Below are 25131 nucleotides of genomic sequence, written 5' to 3'. Positions count from 1 at the left end.
TAGCGGTTTATTTTCGCACACGACTTACGGTTATTTTCTAATTACTTCCCAAGTAATTTGCATACACAGAAGAAAAAAGCGACTATTAGTTATTTCTCAGAAATAAACAACAAATAATACCCAATTTAAAGTAGTTACTAACAGAAGTACAGAAGTACTAACAAATTCCTATAACGTAACTCGTAGATTCAGTTCTTATACCTCGACCAACAAATCTATTTATTTAGAAAAAGTATGCATATAAGGATGTCTTCTTAAATAAGGAATAGATTCAAAGAAAAGTATTTTAGAAAAGAACTTGGAATCATACATATGTACATCATAATAACATCATTCACACCGATCGTGTCAGATGGGATCTTTTGCCAAAGGGGTGCCTCATTGCTTATCAATTTGGCAAGTGACATTAGCTATTTTAAATGTTTTCCAAATAGATTACTTACAATCATTGATGTTGGACTTGCACCCAGAGATAAGCGCAAATAGGTTAAATAATATTGAATGCATGCATTTGACATTGTCAACCGAAACGGATCGCAGAAGGCAATCGCTCCTCTGAGGAATCGAGTTCAGCAAGTCAATTGCCATTAACTCCGGCGGCCTTTCATTTAATTTAGGGGTAATTACAATTACAACTCCTCCCAATCACTTGCAGTCGAGCAATTGTTTTATCTCTATGATTCAGTCCCTTTGATTTCATAACCACTCGAAAGTGACCGCAGTTCAAAAAACTACAGATGGGATTGCCTAATGCATGCATATTAAAACTGTTTTATGCATTGCAAGTGAATCAGTATAATTTGAGTATTTGATTGTTTAAAAACAAAATGAATACAAAGGCAACAATACAATTTACAGCTAAAACAGAGTTTCTTTTTACCAATTTTGACTGTACCCGCCTCATAATGCTGACATAGCGATAAGACCTATTTCGTAAAATCACAAAAAGTCGTTCTAAATTTGCTTTATGGCCTTTGATTGATGGGTAGGCGGTGTGGTTCGGAAATAAAGCGGTGATTGATTGATTGACTTTTTGGCTGATTTTGAATGGGGATTATGCACAGTTTACACTGGTCAAAAAGGGGAAAGTAGTCACTTGAAATGGAATCGATTGAAACGAAAAGTACAGCGCGCAAATTGCGCAAAATCCAAAAGAATGCCGCCTTAAAAACTCCAATAAGAGCACGGCCACAGCAACAAGAACAACACCGCCCAGCTGCAGTGCAGACATCTAATTGGAAAAAACAACAACAAAGAGCAAAGATATAAACAAGTCCATGTGCAGTCATTTGGTTGTGCTTGGGTCTTTTTTCGAGGGGAATGTAAAAAGAATTGAAAAATGGACCAACTGGGTCTCCACTCCAATAGGAATTCTACTTATATCGTTGCCAGTTTGACAGCCACTGTACGACTGCTGTCTTTTGCTGTTGTTGCACTTTTCCTGCAGAGATCGGCGTCTGTTTACAAACAGAAACACTCGGGGTGGTAAGTTTAGAGCCTTTAGTTGTTCATTTTAATTACTTTGGTTCCAAATAGAGTTAACGTTCAACAAATCGCTGTAACGCATAACATATAAAAACAACTACACTTTAATAATTAAACTCTTTGTTGCAATGCCTTCGTAAAGAGGTTAAATGCCATGTTAAATGTTATGTTATTATAACACCACTTTGTTAAGATTCCATTGAACTAATTTAATCATTACAAGACAACATTTAATGTGTTATTATCGAGCTGGCCGCAAATGTATGCAAATGGGCTGCTGCATTGGGGGCGTTGGCTTTTCCCCCCGCCTCTGCGATGCACACACCCCCCACACCACCACCCCACTCCATACGACGCCATGCCTTGGCCTTGTTGATAGTCGTTGGCCTCTTGGCTGACCCGTTGAGTGTAATTGAATTTAAGCGGCAATTGTCTTGCGAATGCATTTATTGCCATTGCACTTTGCAAATCACGGTGCGCAGCCAGTGGCTCTCAAACTTTCACGCTTAACGGTGCTGCAGCATGCCTAATGAGCGAGCGAGCAGGCAACCAGCCAGAGCGAGACAGCCTCTAAACGAGCGGAATGCGGTTTAAAAATAAACCAAGCCCAGAGCGAGACGGCCAAAACGGGTGAGGAGCGGCAAGAGGGCGGGGCCAAAACGTGCTTGGGCTTAGACCCTATTTAGCCTAGTTTACGAATGGCCAGCACAGCCCAGAAAAAAAGAGAGCCTGGTTTAGAGACACCTGTGCCCAACGAGAGCGGGCGGAGGGAAAAGGGGGAGGGAATCCCCATGCACCGTACCCTCGTTATGCTAATTCACAGCAGAACAACAGGCAAGCCTCCACAACTGAGACGCTCTAGGAAGTCTCATTTGTAGTAAGGATTTGCAATTAATTAAGATTTGAAAATAAGACTTTATAAGCTTTAGAATCTTGAAGAAGCTTTGAGAACCACTTGATCTTACAACAAGAAATAGTTATAGATTGGAACTCACACGTTCGTAGTTACACTTTATGAATACTTAATATCTTGTTAAGCTATTTTCAGCTAAGTGAGGTCCTCCAAGCCAGACTAGACTGTATGTCTGTATATGACAGCCTGGCAGTTTTTACGACCCGTTCGCACGCAACTTGACCACAGTGGAAGTGGATAGGTGGTATTAAATGGAAGATCGGCCCGGGATCGGGAGTGCCCTTTACCGTTTACATTTTGGGAGCCGCAGCGATGTTATGCAACACCTTGCGCCGGGTTTATTGGCTTATAAAGTGGAGCATCGGACCGTAAAACATCCCATATTTTTTTTAACGATCTTCTCTCTTTCATTCCGGTTTTTGTACTTCGCTTACCTTTGACAGCCTCGTAGTATCCCAAATCCAGCGTGAATGATTTACGTTAGTATCCTGGCGCACAAGAAATTATATTTATTCTCCAGATTTCTGGATATCTGGATGCCTCCTGCTTCGCAGCTACTTCTTTCCGTTCTCGTTCTTAGCTGCTGCAATTAACATAAATTCCCGTATTTATTTGTTTTTTCGCCGACTGTTTTCACTACGATCTTTCTCTTCCTTTCGCCACTCTTCCCACTTTTCTTATTCACGCACACAAACAGGCACACACACGCACAGAGTGAAAATCGAAAGATGCAGACGAAGATGGTTATAAAAAACAAGAGAACGCGAACAGGAGGAGGAGAAGGAATGGAGGAGGATGGGGAGCAGAAGTGGGAGAAAAACCGGAAAGTTGTTTTTGTTGTTCGACCATAAGCGGCGTTCTTTGGTTTTGGTTACAAAAACAAGCCGAAAAAGTGTTAAAACCGAAGAAATCTTAACGTTTTTCAGCGCTTTTTGGGGATTCTGTTTTAATTTATGCCAAAGAATTTTTGTCACTTGTTGCTGCTCTTCGACCTTAATAACAAATTCCAATGCACACCAGTTGCTTTCACACGCAAAAACCAGATTAGTGGGTTTTTTCTATTGTTCTTTTTTTGTTTTCATTTCTGTTTTGGGGCAGTAATTAGAAATAGCCGCGTTTTAAACACCGGCGCAAAAGCAACAACAATGGTATTTTCTAATTAGCACAAAAACTACAACGAGCATAACAACAACAATGTGCAATGTGAGCGGCTTAAGAGAGCGAGAGCGCAAATAAAAGAGAGAATTGAAACGCTGATTACGTTTTACTTATTGGCCCGCTTGTTGTTTCTTTACTTTTTATTTCTTTTGCACGGCTTTATTTATTTTTCAGTTAGCGGTTTTGGGATCCAATTTTCAGTCCGCGCGCACGTCTTGTCAAATCGCCGATCAGAGAAAAACTGGCTATTCAAAATAGCCGATCCGGTTCTCAGTGGAATTTGAAAATTAAGTCATGGTATTTGAGGTTCGCGAAACATGGTCACACTTCTAGGTGCAGTTATCGATGCTTATATCGAATTTTGCGCTCTCCGTTGGAATTTAAACTTTATAGAATTGCATTCGAAAATATATGTGCTTTAGGCAATAAGCACAAAGTAGCAAATATCACTATCCTGTTGTTTTGGTTGTGATAATTAAGTGCATTACGCCATTTATTGTTTGCTTTTCCTTGAACCATTCATGGGACCTAGATTGAGAGACGTTCTTACAATTATATTGTGTGTATTGTATATTTATCCAGACAAAAGGTAGTATCAATAAATAAAATCGAACGACGCTGGCAGCGACATCGACTAGTCCAGCCCTATATAAGCTCGTCGAAAGCACTTGAAAACAAATTCGATCCGAATCTGAATTGATTAGTACATCAAAGAAAACAATCACCACGAAAACTACTGAAAATGATGCAAATCAAGTTCCTGTTCACCTTCCTCGCTCTGCTGATGATGGTCATCCTGGGCGCCAAGGAAGCCGATGCCGACTGCCTTTCCGGAAGGTACAGAGGTCCCTGTGCCGTCTGGGACAACGAGACATGCAGGCGGGTTTGCCGAGAGGAGGGACGAGGACGAGTGAGTGGTCACTGCAGTGCCAGGCTGCAATGCTGGTGCGAAGGATGCTGAATTTCTACCGAAATTGGACAACTTCTATAGACCCAGAATGATTATGTATCAATCATAAAATTCAATTCCCTAAACATTCACAATTATTTAAAATAAAATCAAGTCAAGAACCAATATTTATTGTTCAGATCAATGCATTGTTATATTCGGCACGTGGTGAAATTGTAAAGGCAGCCGAAAAGTCTGGGTAAATATTTTTATCTCCACGAGATAAATTTCACCACAGCGTCGTCGTACTGAGTGTAAAACTTACAGATCGGAACGTATTTAAGCGCTTATTCTGAGCTGAGAGCGATCAATTTCTTGAGGATTGCATTTCAACAATTACTAAGTTACCAGACCTCCTACCGAAACTATGGAAATCAAGTTCCTAATTGTCCTGTCCGCTGTCTTGATGATAATTTTCCTGGGAGCGGAAGAATCACATGCCGACTGCCTTTCCGGAAGATATAGGGGTTCCTGTGCTGTGTGGCACAGGAAGAAGTGCGTAGATATCTGCCAGAGGGAAGGGCGAACCAGTGGACACTGCAGCCCCAGTCTAAAATGCTGGTGCGAAGGATGCTAAAAAAAGATGTACATGTAAGAAGAGTCTATTCATGTGCATGGAGTAATAAATAGACAACCCTTTCTTATCTATGGATAAAAATTTTTATATATTTTACTGATCATACGGAACTCGATTGATAATGGAAAAACCCCAAGTTGGGGTTGTTTTGGGTCATTCATATCCAAAACGATGTATTTTAGCATTACTACTGCCCCGCTTTTTTTGCATCTATTTATGTAACACACTTAACTTCCTTTCATTGAAATATACTCATTGTGAAGGGTTGTTTACAGATTTTTCGCAAATAAATGATAAACAATGCTCAGAGTTTGATCAGCAGTTGCCTAAATGAAACGTGCAATTTTAAAGTAAACTTCGTGATCTATTTTTGATATGATACTTACAGCAGCTGATCTTCATAATGGGGAAAAGAGGAATTTGGTTAGGGAATTAAAATAAATCAATGACAATTGATTTTACAATTACAATTTCGGTGAGAAAACTGGCAATTACTGTAAAAGTTAATTTGAAAATTCGCGCCAACCTCTTAGCGTTGCCAGATGTTCCACGCTTTCATAGCGATTCCTCACTAAGAAAAGTCGAAGTGTCAAAGGCCCGATATTTTTGGACATCTAAATGATTGCTATTGTTTTGTTTATAAATTACACCAAATAATTGCTTCTATTGCAATTGGACAACAATTTGGTGTGCAGGTAACTGAATGCATGCAGAACTATTGATGGATGATGTCTCCAGCCGAAATACAATACAAAAATATATGATTTTATAAAAGTATTTGTTAAATTGTGATATTGTTTAGTGTGCAGAGGGTAAGAATGTGAGTTTCGTTAGTAATGCCAACAGCAACTCACCCGACACTCCTCTCCAGAAAGAATATATTTCATAGAAGAACTTGGGTGTGCGAAAAGGGAGCACCCGTATCAACAAACAGAAGCACCAGGGGATTCGCCGGCTTCTCGCCCTCCTGGTTTCCTCCTTCATCTCGTTCAAGTAGGCGAAGAGCAAAGCACACCAAAAGATGCGGAGTTACATTGCACTCTTGGGGCTTATCCTAACTCTAAGTGGACAGTTTAACATGCTGCTGGCCGGGAAGAAACATTCCTGCGAGAAATTGCTCGCCGATCTTGGCGATGCACAGAGCAAGTTCATCTACTGCGCCACCACAAAATCAGTGCCCGTGAATTTGTGTGAGGGCTGCGTCGATCTCTACCGCAATCTCACCAATGATTACGGAAACCTAATTGCGAACGCCAACTGTTCCAAGCGTTATCTGAACTCGGACAGGATCAATATAGTGGCTACCACCCAAGGAATCCTAACTAGCCTGTGGCAAAAGGCCAACTGCGAAAGTGTGCATCAGTACTTTGTTCATTTGGGAATCACTGATCTATTCCTACTTTCCAGATTGCTTCAGGGATAATTTTTGGATTGTATACAGCGATAACTCAACAAAGTTGCAAAATTGCTTAGAATCTGCTAGTTCGGATTTAGTTTGCTTCAAGTGCAAAAATGATTACGTGAGTCTAAATGATTTCTACCTTAGCATGGAAAAGAAAGTCGGTGGAAGTGTGTGCTTCGATCTGCAGGACAATGTAAGTTTAAAAATTTATATTTACATTTGCCTATTTTTACACCTTTACTTTTGCTTAGATGAACCGGACTCGTCTGAATTGGTCGAAAACGCTGAAATGCTGTCAACGCGAGGTGAAGCTGACCAATTTTCTCATCGCCGTTGGCGTAGTTGTCCTGCTGCCCATTTTCACCTTCTATATTACGGCAGTTGTAGTGACCAAGCGGCGGGAGGCCAATCATGGCTTGCTCAATGAGCAGGGTAGGAAAGATCGTCATTGGTTAAGCCCATATTCTGATTTTTGGCATTTTAGAACCTGAACTGGACGCGCCCTCCACGTCGACGCTTATCACGGCTGCCGTGCTGTCCACTTCAACAGAGGATCCTGTTGCAATCTCCGCCCGAACAGAAAAGATCGCCAATGTATTGATCGGTGCTGGAACACACCTGTTGGACGAGTCCAGTGATGAAGAACCTCCTAGGGGGAAAAAGGTTGCTCACAGTCCCGCATCCGACTACTCCAGTGACGATGAGCCTCTTGAAAAGCCCAAACGCGCGTAACAAAATCAAAAGCGTTCATTAGAGGAACCTTCGATATCAGCGTAAGAAGAATGTTTTTTAAATTTGAAGAAACTAGAGAAGCAAAGCTCAAAGCATTTCAAGGATTTTCGAATTTTATTATCTTCTATGCTTCTCATATATAACTATATATTGCCTTGAGCCTAACCAAAAACAAAACACTTATATAACAATTGTATAGCCATATACATATGTGATATATTATATATATATACATGGCAAATCAAGACGAGAAAATCATTTTTAGCATTATATATGCACTTTATTGTTGGCAAGTAAAACTGCACTTAAGCCTACGCGTTTATAACAAATTAATGCGAAAGAAGATCAGGGTCATGTCATCATGGAAAGGGCCCTTCCACCGGATTTGCGTACATGATAAGTTTAGCATCTAGCCTAACACTAAGATAACGATTAGCAGAGGAAGTGCATTGGCCGGGTTCGTTCGTTGGTCGACTTCGGATCCTTCCCTAATCCTAATTCCTTATCCGTATAGATTGCCATGGGCGGACGAGGTCTGGAAATGGACCAAACTCCCGTGGGTCTGCAGCGCCGGTTGGTAGTAGGCCTGGTGGTAGTGCGAGGGCGGAGCCGGCTCGTTCACCTGAATCTGATGGTAGTTGGTGAAGGGCTCGTGCTCGACCACTTCGCGTACCGTCTGGAATGGATGATTGACAACGATGCGGCGCTTGTGGAAGGTCTCGCTGGTGGCGGAGGCATCTGTTGGCGCGGCTGTTGCTGCGATGACCCTCTCGTTGGGTTTCAGATGGCCAGCGGCTCCATTAAGCGAGACGTCCACATCCGGCTGGGGCTTCGATTGGGACGGAGTAGCCTGGGTGGCGGATACCTCGGAACTGGGTGCTTCCACCAGGCGCTGGGACTTCTGCTGCCGCAGCTCTGCTCTCTGCTGTCCCCTGTCGCAGTCCGGAGCAATAGTGGTGGCCACCACTGCAGACTTCTCCTGGTCACTGGCTATCTGGATTTGGATGTGGGTGTTTTGCTGCTCCTTCTTTGGCTCCTGCTTCTGCTCCTCTGGTTTGGGTGCCTCAACCAGCCGCGAGGACTGGCTCTCCGTACTGTATCGCACCTGGGGCGACTGGACGAGTCTGGAGGAGTGGTTGTCGGGGCTGAATCTCATCTGGGAGTAGGGAGCACTGTAGTCCAGCTCCTCGGCAACGCGCTGCCGGGATGGCTGGCTGTAGTACGTCCTGGGAGTTTGTGACTTTGAATACAACACAGTGGGTCCAACGTGGTTCCTGAGGTAGGGCTTTATCTCGGTCACCTGGGCGGGCACCTCCTGGATCCTTCGCTCCTTGAGGGGCGTTTGGCTGGTGCGTCCCAGGTAAATGTTGTGCTGCGAGGGCGGCAAGTGAATCTTGTGCTCGTGCTTGATTATCTGGGTAGGTCGCTCGTCTTCCTTCTCCTCCGCCAGCTCCAGTCGCGCTGGTTTGGCCTCCACACTGCCGGCACTCACATTGGGCAGATATTCGCCGGAGAAGTAGTCGTCGTCCTGGTTGTATGGCTGGCGGTTGAAGTTGTTCCTCTGCTGATAGACTCTCTGGCCCGATCGGGAGTAATCCTGCTCCGGTTCCGCACGCTGGATCATCTTGGGTGAGAGGTGCTTGGCGTTGATCTTGACGGCGTTTCCATTAGCATCCACTCCGGATATGAAGGAGGGTGAGCTCTTTCCACCATCGGTGACATCTCCGAGTGGCTGCTGCTGTTGCAGCCGGGACTCCACGAAATCATCTTTGGGCTGCTGATCGTAGGAAGGCATTGTGGTCACACTGGAGCCGATGGTGGTGGGCTGCTGATCCTTGGCAAGAGCTGGAGCTGCATCATAGGACGGCCTGTACTCGGGCACATTGTTGTTATATGTCGACGACTGGATTTGACCATTATTGCTGTTGCTGTAGGCGGAAGCCACTGCAGGATGGGGATGTCCCAAAGGCAGCAGGGTTTCTCCCTTGGGAATCTTGGCAACCGGATGCTCCAGCTCGACTACCAGAGTTCCCGCCGGCTTGATCACCACTCGCTCCTCGATGTCGTAGAACTCCTTTTGGATGGCTGGATGACGGACTTCGTACTTCTTGGCCTTCAGAGCTGGCTGCACTATTTGAATGGTCTTGGTGACAAGGGGACGCTGTGGAGGAGCATAGCCTCTGGCAGGAGCAGGCGGCAGGTAGCCCGAACCTCCCTGGTAGCCCGACGGATCGGCATAGTCCTCGTACCCCTGGCCATCATCCACCTCTGGCGGATATTGATCCTGGTATTCCACTTCCTGTCCATCTTCGTAGCTGAAGCCATTGGGATCGTAGCTTGGGCGATTATAGCTGGTGGCGGAGTCGTAGGCAGATGAAGTATCAGATGGCAGAGCGGGCGCCGGGGCAGCAGGTTGACTTGATGCGGAGGAGACGGAGCTAGAGGAGGAGGATGAACTGGAGCTCACCGCCGGCGCAATGTTGGCCGTTTGAATGGGAGCCTGCTGGGGCTCGTAGATGGGCTTGCTGTCCTGGGCCGCCTCCACATTTGCACTCTGTCCTTGGGTAGCAACGGGAGCAGCAACTTGGCGCTCGAACATGCGGAGCTGCTGCGACCGATGTCCTCCAATCGTCACCAGTTTCTGGGGAGCAGCATCGTCCACTGACGAGGACGAACTTATTCCGGAGCTGGTTTGAGTATAGCGCTGCGGGGACGGATTCGATGACTCGTAGACCTGGAAGGTAAGGTAGTTAACTTGCTGGCTCAACATGTTACTTTCTTTCCATTTACCGTCTCCACGGTGGGACCATGGCTGTGGTAGGACTGGATGTACCGCTCGAACTCCTGGTTCTGGCGGAGCTGCTGGTTGCGCTGTCGAAACTGGCCACTATGAGGACTCGGCGGCTGCTGGTGGATGGAGGGGCGTCGGCTGTGATTCCGGCGACGGGGCAGTCGTCCGTTCTTGGACATAGGTGACTGACCCTGAGCTGGCGGCTGCAATCCCAATCCCTGGCGAGGAGACAGCTGCTGGGGCTGCTGTTGCTGCTGGGTTTGAGACACCTGTTGCTGCTGTTGTTGCTGGGACTGGGATAGCACCTGCTGCTGTCGCTCCTGGATGCGTTGAAACTGCTGATCCTCATCCCTCTGAGGACCCGCCCTCAGCTCGGCCGGAGCCATACCATCGACGTACTTCACATCCGCCGGATTTGTGGCCGGTTGCTGTGCAATCGAGATGTTGACATGGGTGGCCGCATCCACCTGGCTGCAGGCCACCAGCAGGAGCACCAGCACTCCTCGGAACATCCTGTTCTAATCCTGTTACCAATCCGAAGTCAAAAATCCTAGCTGTGTGTCCAATCACTGCTGACCACCACCAAAGCTGACCGCTGTCTGATCGATAGTGGAGTGTGCTCCGCATATTTATACGGATTTTGGGTGGATTCGGAATCAAAATTGGGGGAGCGATCGCATTCGCAATCGCGATCGCGATCAGTGTCAAAGTCAACTGCAGCACTGGGAATAGCAATGCATACACACTATGGCGACAATAGCTTCGATAGCTTCGCTACTGACCTGGGCCAAACTGTTTAGGGATGAGTCTCAGATGCTTAACCTAGTTCTACAATTAAAGGCATTCGAGCGATCGCATTTGAGCGATGATGCATTCAACAAATTGCTGTCATCGCTTCACACTTGTGTGGCACGCACCAGCACTGAGAGAAAAGGGGCCTAAGTTCGTTCATATATCACAGATATATCATTTAATATGCGATTTTATTAAAATAATTTCTTGGGAAAATTTGGGAAAAGTTCTTTCGGGTAAAAGAAGCTAATCCAATAGAGATCTTTAATTTCGCTCCAGCTCATCAGTTTGGTTTTTCTCCGCCTGATCTCCACTGCGAATTTCGATGGCATCCGTAAATGGTGAGTGCAGCATTTTCATGTAATTGTCGGAAGGTCGGAGTCGCCGCTCCATTGGCAGCTGGTTTGAACTTGAAATCCGGCCGAGACGTTGAACTGCTCCACTGGAGGAGGAGCAGCTCGAGATCGGCGCCCCAATGGGCTGACGGATTCGCATTTGTTGGTTTTGGGGGTGCTGGTCAGGCAAACTTGCGCAATCGAAGTTTGGCGAGCATTTGGCGAACACTCGGAGCACTCGAATTCGGAAAGAAGGTAAAGGTTAATGTGAAGTACTTTTGCTTCTTTCTGCACTTAAAGTAACCACCAATAAGGTCAAATTGGTAAGGGGGAATATTTTAAAACAGATATTGCCTACTCACAGAAAAAGTAACTTTTCTTTCAAAAATATCTAAAGGATATTAAAGCAAACTTGTTTTGAATATCATTATAGAGAAAGGCAAATATGGGTTTTAAAATCTAAAACTCAGACTAATTGATCAAGGTCCTTTCAAAGATTAATTAGTTTTAAAACAATGCGAGCTTTCGTGGTCATTAAGTTGAACAAGTTTTCAAAAATTGTGCTCTACCGTTGAAAACATCATACCTTTCTTTTGTGAATTTCGTTTTTCCCTTAATATGACATCTCCAAATTTCACAGTCACCTAACAAATATATATGGCTTGGAAACAGAAAAATAAACTCCTTTTTGACACTTGTAAAAACCAGTTAAGCTGTGGCGCCGTAAACGCCAGATCCTCGATGATGCAGTCCATCCAGTCTAGGATCAACGTGCTTAACACCATTGCTGCTTCCAGCAAGCGGATTGAACGCGCCAGCGTTGACACGGTAAGTCCGAATTGATACAGTTCCAACTACCGATCAAAGTACGTGCCCGGCGTCGCCAAACACCCAGGTGATAGTGTGGTAACCACGAATGGCGTTTATTATGTTTGCGGGTGGGAATCAAAACCAGTAAGGAGTAGACAATATATATACCATGCGGTGCATGTGGCCGGCCACAAGACTATCTGTGGCCAGACGGTTACAAGCTAAAGCTACGCGAAAACACAGTCCAAAAGAGCAGCTAACGTCTAGGGCACATCTACAGCAGCTTTTCAATGTCCTTGGCGATGTCCATGGGATCGGTGGTCGGGGCATATCGGTTGATGGGCACGCCCTCCTTGTTCACCAGAAACTTGGTGAAGTTCCACTTGATTCCGCTGCCCAGGGTGCCGGTCTGCTTGGCCTTTAGGTATTTGTACAGCGGCGCCGCATTGTCTCCATTCACATCGACCTGCGGGGGTGGGGCAAGTTTAGTGACTCGGTCTACAGCAATCGGCTAGCAGCTTTAATAGTCTTACCTTGGCGAACACCTCGCCGATGTCAGCCTTGGAGTCGCGCAGGTGGCACACCATGGCCTCTCCATCGGCCTCCGGCATCTGGGACCCAAACTGATTGCACGGGAAGTTGAGGATCACCAGGCCGCGCTCGCCGTACTTCTCCTTTAGATCCGTCAGCTTCTCGTAGTTGTTCTTGGTCAGGCCGCACTTGGAGGCGATGTTCACCACCAGGACCACCTTGCCCTTGTACTTTTCCAGGGAAACATCGTTGCCATGGGTATCCTTCACGGTGAACTCGTAGATCGAGGCGGCGTTCTTGTAATCTCCGTTAGCAGACATGTCGATCTGGAAGCAATAGAAAGTGGGAGTTAGAATTGGGTAATTACTAGTGGCTGTGAAGGCTTGGGTCGATGTTTTGATCAAGAGATATAGATATTTATAGCCTTATCTTCAATCGGGGTATGAAACACTATATTCTGTATCAAAATCGACCCAGGCTACGCGGTTCATTGCAGTGAACAGGCAACAGAGAACAGAGAACAGAGAACACAGGCAGTGGCAAAGGCTACAACGTTTAGTTAGGCGCAGAATCAAGCAACTGAGTTAGTCAACGGGTTAGGATCTAGTCAACTAGCAATCAGCACTACTCACGGCAGCTGCTGTGGAGTGCTGGGCGGCTGAGGAGATGGCGTTCATGGGCGTGGCCGCACAGCTCACGGGAAGCATGATGGTGCAGAGGCGAAGGCACTGCCTCTGACCGCGACTCAGCTCGAGGACGGGGCCAGGGGTCCGCCTCATCGAGTAGCACCTGAGGGCCTGGCGGGAAATGTTCTGAAACTGCCTGAGACTCATTCTTTAAATGCTGCAAATAATAACCGGGCAGAATGTTCAAATTTAGTGAAAGCTTAGGCAAGTGAAGGAATTACTGGTGTGGATGTGTACGTTGTGTATCAGATCGAACAACAATCGTTTCAAAACAATTCAAATGGGAAAATATAAAAATCAAGTCCACATTTCTACTGATTAACGAAATAGTTAAGTAGATAAGAGCAAGTAGTAAGTAAAGTAGTAAGATAGCTCAAAGCTATCTTATTTCCGAATAAGAAAGTGTGGAAATGTATGTGGTGTATAGATTGTATTCGACAACCCGACGACAAACATCCAAGATTATTTCACGTTTTGATAATGGGTTTCCTAATAGTTGTATGTTGTTTCATAGACATTTACGAGGGTGCTATCAGGCTTCTGGTTACAGTGACGCTGCATAATTCATCGGGGTCAAAGTCAAGAGCTATATGTACATATATGTATATCCCAGCACCCTGTGAGTCACGCAACCTAGTGGCTACGCACAGTGACCTTTAAGCTGGCCAGGATTGGCCCACGTAACCCACGACGCTGCCTCGTTACCGTCGCTGATTGCACATGCATGCCATTGTTCGAGTTGATTGGACAGCAATTTGAAGGGATAGTTAGTGTTGTGGGTAATTACTTGCATGGTGAAGTAGATGTACGATCCCAGGGCGATTGCCACGGACCCCAGAAAAAAGTGGACGATGGAGCGGCCAGCCATTACTGAGCTATATATCGACTATGTGTACGATTTCACAACGATCTGCTGCGAGTTTCGGATGCAGGGATACAAATATAGAATGCGAATGCCGAGATTCTGCAAGCTCACGCTGATATGGGCGAAAATCGGGAGCAAAGTTCAGATTCGATTCGACTGTTTTCCCTGCTCTATATACATATATTCTTGTCACCTCGACCAGCTGTGTTTTTGGGCTGATTATGCTGTGCTTAATCTCGACAGCTGGGTATTATTGTTTGGGCTTACTTATGGCGTAATAGCAATGACTAATGGAACTGGGCACTTTCTCACTTTCGAAGCGTAAATAAAACTGAAACCGGCGACTTGCAAAAACCCTTATTTATATGTGTAGGTGAAAGCACTTGTAATGTTCTGGTCTGGTCACACTAGGAGCACAACTTTTCCAGAGTTGCCAAGTGTGGTGGTTAAGCCCTACTTTCTAAATTTAAGCATGAAAGTAAAAGCCTTTAATTAGAGCTTCAAATTGTATATATCATTACTATTGATTATCATTTTGTAAACACAAAATATCAAAATGAAACAATCCCTATTCCTAATATTAGTACAAATCAAACAGAACCCTTATTTCAAATTTAAAGCAGCGGCAATTGCATCAGTCGCTGCCACATCCGATCGAACGGCCTTGCCAGACGGCCAACACCATTTGCTGTTTGGTATTTTCCGACCACACAGCAAACGGTCGTACGAATTTTCTTCTTTTTCCATTGTGCGTTTTTGTTTTTGGCGAGAAACAAATTGCAGTCGAAATTACCCAGTGAAATGCAGTGCGAATTGCTTAGTACGTCCATGTGCTACTAAGACCAAGTGGGAGAGAAAACCAGCGAGCAGGAGCAACCACGCCCACGCCAGGCGCACCGCCCACCGCCGCAGGATACACATACACGAGTAGCCCACACTCACGCACATACACTTCCACACAAAAGAGATCCCTGTGTGGCGAAAAAGGATTGGCGGAATGATGCTCACATCCATAAACAACTCCTTTGAGCAGGACACCCACGATGCGGACGCCAACTGCGACGGGCCCGACCTGGACTTCGTGTACGCGGACGTGGATGGCTATCAGAACGAGATCGCTGAACTGTATAGCTACACGGAGTTCAGCGAGTTTCAGATGAACGTGAAGGCCTTCGAGGACCAGATGGAGCTGTACGACCTGCCGCCCAACTGGCAGAAGCAGGACTCCGCCTCCCAGCGCGGCATCGTGATGAAGCTGGTGGACCAGCTGGAGGTCTCCGATCGATCCTTTCGCATGCAGGCCGCCCGGTGCATCCTTTACCTGGCCCAAGGCTGCTGGGCGGAGGTTCAGTCGGACGAGGAGCAGCACCAGATCACCAGGGACAATGTGCTGGTGCTCTACCAACTCGGCGTCTTCGCCTCCTTCATCGACCTGCTCAACATGGAGATCGAAAGCGCCTGCTCTCCGGACATTGTGGCCGTCAAGATCACTAACGTCACGCTTGTGGACTCCACGGACATTCGGGTGATCCTATCTGTGCTCTACATCATCACAGAAACGATTCGCGATGAAAAGGAAAAGGGCAGCGAAGACTACAGAGAGCTGGCCGACTCCTTTGTGCAAGAAATCAACTCACCACTACCAGATGGCGAACTTCTGGCCGTCAAGCTGTTGGGCATGATCACACGGTTTTGCAGTGGCGCAGCACCGCAGTTCCCCATGAAGAAGGTTGTCCTCCTGCTGTGGAAAGTTTCGCTGCTGGGACTGGGAGGCATGGATGTGCTCAAGAATCTCAAGAACGAGTATCGATTGAAGGTGGGTTTGGAACCCATCACCGAGGACACGCTGGAGGTTACCAAGTGCATGCGAGCCAGCTCACCGCCGGCCACAGCTACTGATATACTGGAGAACCAGTATCCCAAGCGGAACTTCAAGTAAGCGGAGTCTTAGATCACTTATGTACACTTTTCAATACATTCATTTTCCTTGCCGCACAGACGCTCCCTGATGAAGCAGCGTTTTTTGGACGAGCCCGAGCAGATAGACATGGAGATGGGCGGCAACGAGGGTCAAAATAATGCCAACAATGGCAGCGGCAATGGCGGAAACGGGGAGGAAGAACTCTCTCAGTACTACCGACCCTACGATGACCCCTCTTCGTCGGCATCCACCACCTCGACGGCAAATCCAAACAACCAGCCTAGCCTAACACAGCCACCCGCTGCTGTGCCTCCGGTACAGATCACGGCTCGCCTGCCCTGGACGCCTAAGGTGCGACAAAAGGACATTGACCAGTTTCTGGACATTTCGCGGAATAAGTTCATCGGGTATTCACTGATTGGTGACCACGAGAGTCTGGCTGGACTGCCGCAACCCATTCACGAGGGCTTTAAGACGCTGCAGCGGCACATGTATATGAGCCTGGCCGATGTGCAAATTAAGAAGGAGGAGGACATAGCTAGGAACCCCATTTCCACGCACGAGGACGAAATCAAACTGACCCCGGCTGAGGTGTTGTACCAAGCCATCCTGCCAAACCTGCCGCAGTATATGATCGCCCTTCTCAAGGTCCTGCTGGCAGCTTCGCCAACGTCCAAGTCCAAGACGGAGAGCATCAACATAATGGCCGATGTGCTGCCTAGGAAGATGCCGCTGACGGCCACCCAATCAACAAAGCTAACCGTCGACATTGGTCGGCACAAGGAGATCATTGTGAAGGCTGTCTCGGCCATCATCCTGCTATATTTAAAGCATTTCAAGATAAACCATGTTTACCAGTTTGAGTTCATGTCGCAGCATCTCGTGTTCGCCAACTGCATCCCGCTGGTTTTGAAGTTCTTCAATCAGACAATCACGGAGTACGTGAACACCAAGAACTCCATTCCTCTGCTCGATTTCCCGTCGTGTGTGATTGGTGAGCAACCGGATTTGAGTGGCGATAGCTTTGTGTATGGCGGAGAGATGTCCGATAAGTCCTACTCTTGGCGGAACGTGTTCTCCTGCATAAACCTGCTGCGCATCCTCAACAAGCTGATCAAGTGGAAGCACTCGCGAGTGATGATGCTGGTGGTATTCAAGTCGGCACCAATCCTGAAGAAGACGCTTAAGGTGCGCCACGCCATGATGCAGCTGTACGTGCTGAAGCTGCTCAAGATGCAGACCAAGTACTTGGGCCGCCAGTGGCGGAAGTCCAATATGAAGACCATGAGTGCAATTTACGCCAAGGTGCGGCATCGTCTAAACGACGATTGGGCCTTTGGCAACGACTTGGAGTCGCGTCCCTGGGACTTCCAGGCGGAGGAGTGTACGCTGCGGGCCTGCGTGGATCGATTCAACCTGCGACGCTATCCGGAAGCCACCCAGAAGTGTGGAAACAACGGCACGGCAGCTCAGAATGCGGAGAACGCCCAGCAATCCAACATGATGGCGGGCAACAATGGATGTGGCAATAATGGCGACGCAAATGGCTATGGAAACAACGGTGGCGGTGGCAATGGCGGCCACAACCAGCAGCAGCAGCTCAACGACTATGGTGTGGAGGGTGGCTTTCCCAGCGACGAGATCCTTACCCACTCGGACTTTGCCTTCTTCGGTCACTCGGGTTGGTGGGATCGCAAGGTCGAGCTGACGGATTACTTCAAGGCCAATTACGCGGTCTGGCTGGAGGAGGAGGTCTACAACAGTCAGACCGACTGGGACGCCCTCTAGGGCAGGGCTGCCATCGGTGAGCAACTGCATACCGCATGTGCCCCGTCACACTTTTATTTACGTGATTCCTTTTTGAATTACAGCTGCTCTAATATCCACATGCGCGTCATAAAAGCAAGAAGTTATTAACGTAATTGTAAGCATTAAGAAGTACATTGATATAATCCATGTAGCCCGACCACGATTGAAACACCAACTACTCACTGAATTGGCAATAATTTGGCAAGCCACGGGCCTCCGCTGCGCTCCTCTTCACTAACTAGCATACGCGAATACCATACCCATAGCGATGACAAGCCTGTATATGTAATGATTGTATTTTTTAATTTATATATTTATTATTTTACCTGTTCTGCGAGCCCTTGAAACGGATCGCGGCAATCGGCTTCTGTAGCGGAATAAACAAATTTGCTAGTTCGAAAACGACACTTGGCTTGAGGTTAAATGTCTGTTTATTCGTATGTGTGTTTTGTTTCGCACAAGAAAAAAATATATAATTCTTTTAGGTCATAGTCTTAAAGCTAGGTTTAATTTGGTAAATATACACTACGGTATTTACAAGGTGCATATATAAATATCCATTATATAGTACAATAACTTTTCGACTCCATAAAAACGCCCCACACCAAATGCCTCGTTGGGGTTTTTCTAAATTCCATGACGTAATAGTAAACAATACAATATAATAGTTAGCACAGCTAAATATGAATTCCTGAACCGAGTTTCTTCATTTCACAATCTGGTTACAAGAGCATTCTCCACAAGAGAGACCATGTCACCCATAATAACTATCTTAATACGAAATAAAGACTAACTAATAATAGTTGTATTCTAGGGCGGGTCGATTTGTTTCGATTGTTCCGTAAAAAGAAGCTAGAAACTGTAAGCAAATTGGTCGTGGAAGTTGTAGGTTGGGCAATCAAACAATCAAAATATTCTCTAAACAATACTGCACTTTTCTTTGGACTTTGCGGTGCTTAACATTTGCTCAAGTTCCAAAAACTCACATTTTTAATTTGAATTAAATAATTGATTTTAGATCATACTTTTAACAATTTAAAATCGAACCACCCTTAGAGTAGCTTACAACTATAACGTAATATGGGAATTTTAGCCACGATTCGGAGAAGTAATCCAAACAATTTTGAACCGTTTAACATCCTACTACTATACAATATTCAATTATTGTACTCTGAATCCAAGGACAAACTATTGCTCCATGGGACACGCCGACGGCATGACGTTGTTATTGCTCGGACCCATGTAGAGCATACCGAACCGTTTCTGCTGCGGCGGGCAGACGACGGGAGCAGGAGCTGGAACCTCGCAGCGCTCCTTGAAGTAGTGGACGATGCGATGAAGGACGAACGCGAGGATCTTCTCTTTGGCGATCTCGCCATTGAGGAATGTAATGTCCTTGCAGTCGCGGTACTCGCTGAAGTTCTTTTCGTAGTGCGGCCACACACAGAGCTCGAAGTAGCCCGTGACATCGGGTGGATCGTATGTGCGCTTACTGCGCCGTTCGAAGCACTTCTCATATGGCAGATGGAAGTGGTACTTAATGTTGCACAGGGCCAGCAGCTCCGGCTGGTTGAAGATCATGAATCCCTCGACCAGGAGGAAATTGACCTTCTTGTCCCTCAGCTGGGCGGCAATCTGCGCATTGATGCTCATAATGTGCTGCTGCTGCTGCTGGATTTGATGGTGCTGGTGGTGGTGCTGCTGGTGATGGGGGTGATGTCTCGGGTGCTGCTGTGGCGGATATTGATAGACCCCGCCATTGGCCTGTTTGTAGTAGTTCGCATTGTACTGGTACTGCTGCTGGAACTGCTGGGCGTAGTGCTCGAAGTTGGCATACGTCACAAGGTGCTCCTGTGGCTCGGGAGCCACATGGCGCCCCTTGATTATGTGCGCTATGTCGTTCAGCATCTTGGCCATGTCCAGCGAGGTGATGAGCTCGAAGTTGATGGCGTTGAGCGCCTCATTTCGCTGATGTCGCTTGTCCTCCACGGGCAGAAAGTAGTCATCCTGCGAGATCAGACGCACCTCGCCAATGGTGTACGGCGAGTTCCACAGCGGCGCTCCTCTCAGACCCTTGAAGTAGTCGTGCAGGCTGTGGGCTAGCGTAGTTTTGCCACCACAGGTGACTCCCGAGATACCAATGACCAGCCACTGCGGCATCTTGTCCACGACTGACTATCGCTCTTCCTTGTTTTTCAGTGGAATCGTACGTTCGCGTTCGCACCGAGCAAGATAACCCCCCGGATAACCCCCTTAATCACGTTTCACTCTCAGGCTCCAGATGTGGTAAAAGGAGAACGCGGCGATGCCGCCGAGGAAGATCACCCCGAACACGGTGGGCACAATGAAAGCGTACTTCAGCGGTGGAAAGAACAGCCGAATGGGATTGCCTGTAAAAGTTTGTAAAGTATACTCATGTTCACAAGTGTTTCATTTGATAACAGGCCAGGAAAGAAAATACGTAAGTATATTGTTTTTATGATTACTCTTAATAGCAACAAATTAAAATTGTCACGGAACGGCAAAACTACGATCATGAAATATTTACGTATAAAGTGAAGAGCCAATATCCAGGCGGAAAAACTACCGAAAATAATTAGCTAAGTACACACCCAGATTTGGAACCACATAATACAGTGGTACCACTGGTTAAGCACGTTTTCGTTTTTATCGCTGATTGTACATGCCTAGACTCTACAATAGCTAACTAGTTTGACTGTGCACATATCGGGCGAATACTGTACTCCTATCATCACTAGTCGTCGGTGACCTTGACCCGAGCTTAGAGCATCGTACAGCCGCATTCCAGGTAACCCGTGTTAGGGTGGTCACCTCTGTAAAACACACGGGTTCATCCTCGTACACTGCCAACTATATATAATTGAACATCGTGACCAATTTACGCCGCGGCGTCACTTTAATTACTATACAAAAGCGCGAGATTATTCAATAAAACTTATGTATTAGCGGGTGAATAACGGAAGCCGTGGAAAACTCACCTTCATCGATGAGCATAAACGGGAGGACGGCCACCCAAAAGAAGTAATAGAAGAACACGGCGATTGCAGATATCAAAATGATTTTCCCGAGTTGCGCATTCGAAGCCATAAATAGCTATTCTCGGAAATTCTGGGGTTTCTCTGGCGAGAGAACACGCGACCGGCGATTTGTTTGTAAAACTGCTCATGGGGCGTTCTCCCCGGACGGACTGCTTCACTGTCCACTGATCGTTTACCCGCCGCACGAATCCCTAATGTTTTTTCGTAGCTGCCGATTTACTTTCGTGGCGTAATTGTAAACAAAACAAACAAGTGCGTCAAAAAATTTCCGAATTCAAGGTAGTGGTGGTTCAACCACTCGAACAAGTATCGATAGCTCGAGTAACTGTTTTGCGCAACACCAGCGGATGTTCTTATCGATGTAGGCGAGTCACTTCTGCTTGGGGATAATTTTCAGAATAAGATTTGTATATTATTAGCTTGCTGTAAAACCCCTTGTTTAGATAATGAACAGTTTATTAATATTTCAAATTAAACTATCATCATCGATATTTCAAGTGAAACATGCATCACTATGACAGTGTGACCAGCACTTACTTTCAATACTTTTCAGTGGATAAAACAATATCGATATGTCGATAGTAACTGATACTATCGAACGCTGATAACCCAGCACTAATAGAATTGTAAACAAACAATTTTTAAATTTAAGAATGGTAAAAAATGGGCAATCGAAACGGCAGCCATGGGTGAAGAACCTGTACTCCAACCGGGAATATCCGGACAACTACACGGATGCCAGCTTTCTGAAGGATCTGCGCACGAATCTACATTGTAGAATATACACGTTCGGCGAAGCAATTGCCGGTATTACAGTGCTTAATAATCAGATCTCCTGCATCACCGGCTTCCTAATACTCTACCAACTTATGCTCAGCGACAGCGTGTCGCCCACCACGATCCTGGTACCCAGTTGCGGGATCACAGGCATTGGATACCTGTGCTACCGAGGAAGGAGTCTCAGCTGGGCCCTGCTGGGCGAGGATTCCAAAACCCTGGTCACAGTGGTCCTCTTCGGCTACTTATTCTCACCGATGCTGCACACCCTAACGCAGGCCATCAGCACGGACACCATATACACAATGACCTTCTTTGTCCTTCTGGGCAACCTGATATTTGGACACTATGGATTGGATGTAGCCATGGTCTCTAAGGTAGGCAATATTTACGGCTATTGGTGTTGATTGTATATTGATCTTGACTCCACCTCAGAATCCTATATAATACAAATACTTCTTGTTCCATGTTAAGCGCAGGCCGTCTCGTTGAATGCCGCCATATTTGGAGCAATTTGCTTAGCCTCCCGCCTGCCGACTTCGTATCACGCCTTCGTGCTCCTTGTCGAGGCTGCCGTCTTTTTCGTCCTTTATCCCATAATGACGGAAGCGAATTGGCATGCTGGATTCATGTTGCCTATATTTGCAATATGCTGTATGGCGCTGTACTGTATATCGCGCCCGGTGCTCTATCTCTACGCCTCCACCACCATTTTCATCAACTTTGTCTGCCCGTTCATATTCGTGTGGCAGCAGCAGTACAAGTTCAACATTCACGGGCCCTGGGACGAGGCCATCGTGGAGGAGAACACCGAGGAGAACCTGGATGGGAACTTATAGCGCCAGCTGCGCTTCTCAGAACAGTTGCCGCCACGACTGGGTAGCGGCGACGTCGAGGAGCACTTCACTGATCGCTAAACCATTGCACGCTTATTTTTATAACTTTGTAAACTCATTCCAAGCCATTGATGTTAATCTTTTGTATCATGTTATATCTGTTAGTTTGTAAGTAGCGTTTTAATAAATTATACTTTTTGTGTTTAAAACCATAGCACTTTTAAATTTGTGTAATTTTTAGGGGACTTTCTTTTGGTCCTATGAATGGCTTTTTAAATAAATTGTTATCAACTTAAGGCAAAGGTTTTTCAATTGAAAGATAATGGAGTTAAATTAACAGGGTGAGTTTTTTGGCTTGGTTGTGTTTTACTCAGACTAAAAATAAATTTAGTTAAAGATTATTTATCGTCAGCGACTAAAACCCGTTTCGTAGATAACAATTAAACATTCGCATGAGCATACATTGAATATATTTGACCCTATCTAACGCAAATAAATTGAAGCAATTGCTTTAATAATAGACTATGGAATATGGATGAGTGACATCTGTATTAAGTGCACGCCCTTGGGTTTCCCAGAAGTTCCTAGTCTAACCAGAGATTTAATTATTTTAGTATTCTGCGTTTTACCTATCTATGTAATGCATGCTGTCCTGCAAGCTACTTCCACAGTTTCAGTAAGCATTCTTGAGAGATAAATAATCCAGATTACATCATATAGTATCGCTGTACGCAGCGCTCTATTTTCTGCAATTATTCATCCTATAAATAGAATAACTTAAGCAGTATTTGAAGCATGTTACAATCTGAATAAAAACAAATTATTTTAAAATATCGTTAAATTTTCAATACTTCACAGACTAAGTCAGAGAATTAAGGTGTTAGCTAGTTTTAATTGAGAATATATTTATATGTACTTATTCATATATTTTGTAATGAATAAGAATAGAAGAAAACCTTTTCGAGTACGTCATCAGTTAATATTAACATTTTTAAGGAACAATCCTTATCCGTCCTTTGTACGTACATTTAAATACCTTAGTATCACATAGTTAGTATCACAGTTGAACCAGTACGAAATAATCATTTGCGTTGCAATAATATATTTAATATTTATTTATAGTTATCAACAAACTATAACATTTAGTAGTTTTCCGGCAATTTAGAGCAACGCGCCTTGAAGGATGGCCTAGCATCCCTCGCACCAGCACTTCAGACTGGGACTGCAGTGGCCACTGGATCGTCCTTCCTCCTTGCACACCCGACGACAGGTCTCGTTGTCCCAGACGGCGCAGGGTCCTCCGTATCTTCCAGAGAGACAGTCGGCATCGGCTTCCTTGGCGCCCAGGATGAAGATGGTCATCACAGCCAGGAAGAGGTACAGGAACTTGATCTGCATGTTGTCGGTTTTGAATCAGAGTGCTGCTGTCGGAACAATTCGAACTTGATTTATGAGTCCAAACCCCCAGCAACCGCTTTATATAGGGATCGGGATCTCTCTGCCAGCTTCGTCGTATTTCTGGAATTGATTGGCAGATAATTGGAGATAATTATTGAATTGTATTTCATGGAAGGGCATACTTTAGGGCTGATAAGACAACGAAAACTGACTTCAAAAAGTATTCTCTTTCGAGATAATGATCATTACGGTAAGTGTCTAAGAAAAGTCGCATGAAATTTCGTTTTCTTTTTAAAAAGTTTCACTGCCATCTTCTCAGTTAGCAGTTGAGTAAGAATGCGTAGTTTTTCTAATGGAAAATTAAAAATGGCTTATTAATAATCTGCCGACATTGATTTTATGCAATGTGCCATTTATCACGAGACTTCTAGGAAACTAATTAAACCAGTTTCATTAATTAAATTTATTCATAAATTGTAAAACTGTCGAGTTTGTTAGGAAAACCCAGAACCGGATTCAAACACCAAACTTGCACTTTTCGATGTAACACGGTTGATAATTTGTTGGAAATATTAACATGACAAGATTATCTTTATTTCCCATAAAGTGATATGGGTGCTGGTAAATGAAGATTTGTGTTCATAAATGAAAATGGCCTTTCCAACTCTTGTTAAGACTGAAATAGTCTATGCTTTTTTTTTCTTAAATGCTTATTATGAGTTGAATTATATATTCCACTTCTTTCTAAATGAATTTTAGCTTTCTATTGAAGTTAACTCTGATTATTTATCATTTAATTATTTCTTCCATTCCATTATAAATCTCATTTTCGAAGTAAATTTATGATTTTAAAAGGATTCGTTCTTTAAGTAGAAATAAAACTGTATTATTTGCTGTGAAGTATATTCTTTATTTTTCTTTTCAAAACAATAAAAAACATATGACACACATATGTGTCAAACATATTGGACGATGAGGATCCTCAGCATTGTTCGCACCAGCACTTCAGACTGGCACTGCAGTGTCCACTGACACGTCCTTCCTCCCTGCAGAGGCGACGGCACTGCTCTCCATCCCAGGCCCAGCAAGGACCACTGAATCTTCCAGATGGGCAATCCACGGCCGAAGCCGAGTTGGCCACCATTAGGACAATGGTCACCACAGCGAGGAGAGCAAACAATCCTTTAATTTGAGCCATTATTAGAATGTTCTTCTGGTTAAAATCTTTACTTTTGAGTTTCTTGAGTCCGACTGCACTCTTATATAGGTACAGAATTTGTATATTAACCGATTAGCATAAAGGTG

The 25131-nt window shown here is 45.3% G+C and overlaps 12 protein-coding genes and 1 long non-coding RNA gene across 23 annotated transcripts in view; 5 read left to right on the top strand and 8 right to left on the bottom strand.

The window, feature by feature from the left end:
* kst (karst) overlaps positions 1–3801 on the bottom strand; it is a 31274-nt gene extending 27473 nt beyond the window's left edge. For 3 of the 5 annotated variants that reach the window (NM_206265.3, NM_206266.3, NM_079176.3), the window contains exon 1: positions 2833–3558. The gene's annotated coding sequence lies outside the window, so the exon portion shown is untranslated. Of the gene's footprint in view, positions 1–2832; positions 3559–3659 lie in introns of those variants that run through there. The other 2 variants (NM_001202112.2, NM_001274439.1) reach the window with 2 other exon arrangements.
* A 441-nt stretch (positions 3802–4242) lies between these two features.
* Drsl6 (Drosomycin-like 6) lies at positions 4243–4629 on the top strand. The gene has a single exon (NM_168028.2). It carries the CDS (start codon positions 4299–4301, stop codon positions 4515–4517), a length of 219 nt encoding a protein of 72 aa, NP_728873.1. The 5' UTR covers positions 4243–4298; the 3' UTR covers positions 4518–4629.
* Positions 4630–4872: 243 nt separating this feature from the next.
* Drsl1 (Drosomycin-like 1) lies at positions 4873–5082 on the top strand (the record flags this gene model as incomplete). The annotated part of the gene is made up of 1 exon (NM_168027.1): positions 4873–5082. One exon carries the CDS (start codon positions 4873–4875, stop codon positions 5080–5082), a length of 210 nt encoding a protein of 69 aa, NP_728872.1.
* A 600-nt stretch (positions 5083–5682) lies between these two features.
* On the top strand, positions 5683–7542 carry CG14969 (uncharacterized protein). Its single transcript, NM_139552.3, has 5 exons — positions 5683–5894; positions 5954–6434; positions 6490–6677; positions 6736–6916; positions 6969–7542. The coding sequence occupies exons 2-5, from the start codon at positions 6104–6106 to the stop codon at positions 7214–7216; spliced, it is 948 nt and encodes a 315-aa protein (NP_647809.3). The 5' UTR covers positions 5683–5894; positions 5954–6103; the 3' UTR covers positions 7217–7542.
* CG14961 (uncharacterized protein) lies at positions 7480–10598 on the bottom strand. Its single transcript, NM_139551.3, has 2 exons — positions 10007–10598; positions 7480–9950 (listed from the first exon to the last, which is right to left on the bottom strand). The coding sequence occupies exons 1-2, from the start codon at positions 10517–10519 to the stop codon at positions 7719–7721; spliced, it is 2745 nt and encodes a 914-aa protein (NP_647808.1). The 5' UTR covers positions 10520–10598; the 3' UTR covers positions 7480–7718.
* A 465-nt stretch (positions 10599–11063) lies between these two features.
* Positions 11064–11380, bottom strand: lncRNA:CR45380 (long non-coding RNA:CR45380). Its single transcript, NR_124770.1, has one exon. It is a non-coding gene; the product is annotated as a long non-coding RNA:CR45380 (long non-coding RNA).
* A 409-nt stretch (positions 11381–11789) lies between these two features.
* Strip (Striatin interacting protein) lies at positions 11790–18636 on the top strand. Of its 3 annotated transcripts, none has more exons than NM_139549.2 (4): positions 11790–11962; positions 15060–15961; positions 16025–17751; positions 17819–18177. In NM_139549.2, the coding sequence occupies exons 1-3, from the start codon at positions 11792–11794 to the stop codon at positions 17733–17735; spliced, it is 2784 nt and encodes a 927-aa protein (NP_647806.2). In that variant the 5' UTR covers positions 11790–11791; the 3' UTR covers positions 17736–17751; positions 17819–18177. The 3 variants fall into 3 exon arrangements, with proteins under 3 accessions (NP_647806.2, NP_728867.1, NP_001261366.1); NM_168023.2 differs by having other exon boundaries at positions 14625–15961; NM_001274437.1 differs by lacking the exon at positions 11790–11962 and having other exon boundaries at positions 14715–15961; positions 17819–18636.
* Gtpx (Glutathione peroxidase homolog with thioredoxin peroxidase activity) lies at positions 12035–14396 on the bottom strand. Of its 3 annotated transcripts, NM_168025.2 has the most exons (4): positions 14294–14396; positions 13108–13318; positions 12478–12801; positions 12035–12410 (listed from the first exon to the last, which is right to left on the bottom strand). In NM_168025.2, the coding sequence occupies exons 2-4, from the start codon at positions 13306–13308 to the stop codon at positions 12219–12221; spliced, it is 717 nt and encodes a 238-aa protein (NP_728869.1). In that variant the 5' UTR covers positions 13309–13318; positions 14294–14396; the 3' UTR covers positions 12035–12218. The 3 variants fall into 3 exon arrangements, with proteins under 3 accessions (NP_728869.1, NP_728868.1, NP_728870.1); NM_168024.2 differs by lacking the exon at positions 13108–13318 and having other exon boundaries at positions 13949–14396; NM_168026.2 differs by lacking the exon at positions 13108–13318.
* On the bottom strand, positions 18172–21106 carry Dpm2 (Dolichyl-phosphate mannosyltransferase subunit 2). Its single transcript, NM_001169867.2, has 2 exons — positions 20756–21106; positions 18172–20146 (listed from the first exon to the last, which is right to left on the bottom strand). Exons 1-2 carry the CDS (start codon positions 20862–20864, stop codon positions 20010–20012), a joined length of 246 nt encoding a protein of 81 aa, NP_001163338.1. The 5' UTR covers positions 20865–21106; the 3' UTR covers positions 18172–20009.
* On the bottom strand, positions 18172–21106 carry CG12016 (uncharacterized protein). Of its 2 annotated transcripts, none has more exons than NM_139548.4 (2): positions 20756–21106; positions 18172–20146 (listed from the first exon to the last, which is right to left on the bottom strand). In NM_139548.4, the coding sequence occupies exon 2, from the start codon at positions 19914–19916 to the stop codon at positions 18945–18947; it is 972 nt and encodes a 323-aa protein (NP_647805.1). In that variant the 5' UTR covers positions 19917–20146; positions 20756–21106; the 3' UTR covers positions 18172–18944. The 2 variants fall into 2 exon arrangements, with proteins under 2 accessions (NP_647805.1, NP_728865.1); NM_168022.2 differs by lacking the exon at positions 20756–21106 and adding an exon at positions 20305–20324.
* Positions 21107–21428: 322 nt separating this feature from the next.
* On the top strand, positions 21429–22633 carry PIG-C (Phosphatidylinositol glycan anchor biosynthesis class C). Of its 2 annotated transcripts, none has more exons than NM_001363927.1 (2): positions 21429–21969; positions 22072–22633. In NM_001363927.1, exons 1-2 carry the CDS (start codon positions 21469–21471, stop codon positions 22507–22509), a joined length of 939 nt encoding a protein of 312 aa, NP_001350858.1. In that variant the 5' UTR covers positions 21429–21468; the 3' UTR covers positions 22510–22633. Both variants share the same exon structure in this region, with proteins under 2 accessions (NP_001350858.1, NP_647804.2).
* Positions 22634–23516: 883 nt separating this feature from the next.
* Positions 23517–23880, bottom strand: Drsl5 (Drosomycin-like 5). The gene has a single exon (NM_139546.3). It carries the CDS (start codon positions 23824–23826, stop codon positions 23617–23619), a length of 210 nt encoding a protein of 69 aa, NP_647803.1. The 5' UTR covers positions 23827–23880; the 3' UTR covers positions 23517–23616.
* An 838-nt stretch (positions 23881–24718) lies between these two features.
* Positions 24719–25041, bottom strand: Drsl4 (Drosomycin-like 4). Its single transcript, NM_168021.3, has one exon. The coding sequence runs from the start codon at positions 25022–25024 to the stop codon at positions 24809–24811; it is 216 nt and encodes a 71-aa protein (NP_728862.1). The 5' UTR covers positions 25025–25041; the 3' UTR covers positions 24719–24808.
* Between the last annotated feature and the right edge of the window lie 90 nt (positions 25042–25131).

Source organism: Drosophila melanogaster, chromosome 3L (genome assembly GCF_000001215.4).
Source record: "Drosophila melanogaster chromosome 3L".
Classification (NCBI taxonomy): Eukaryota; Metazoa; Arthropoda; class Insecta; order Diptera; family Drosophilidae; genus Drosophila; species Drosophila melanogaster.
Note: the sequence above shows the minus strand (reverse complement) of the source record. Positions and strands in the feature narration are given on the sequence as shown.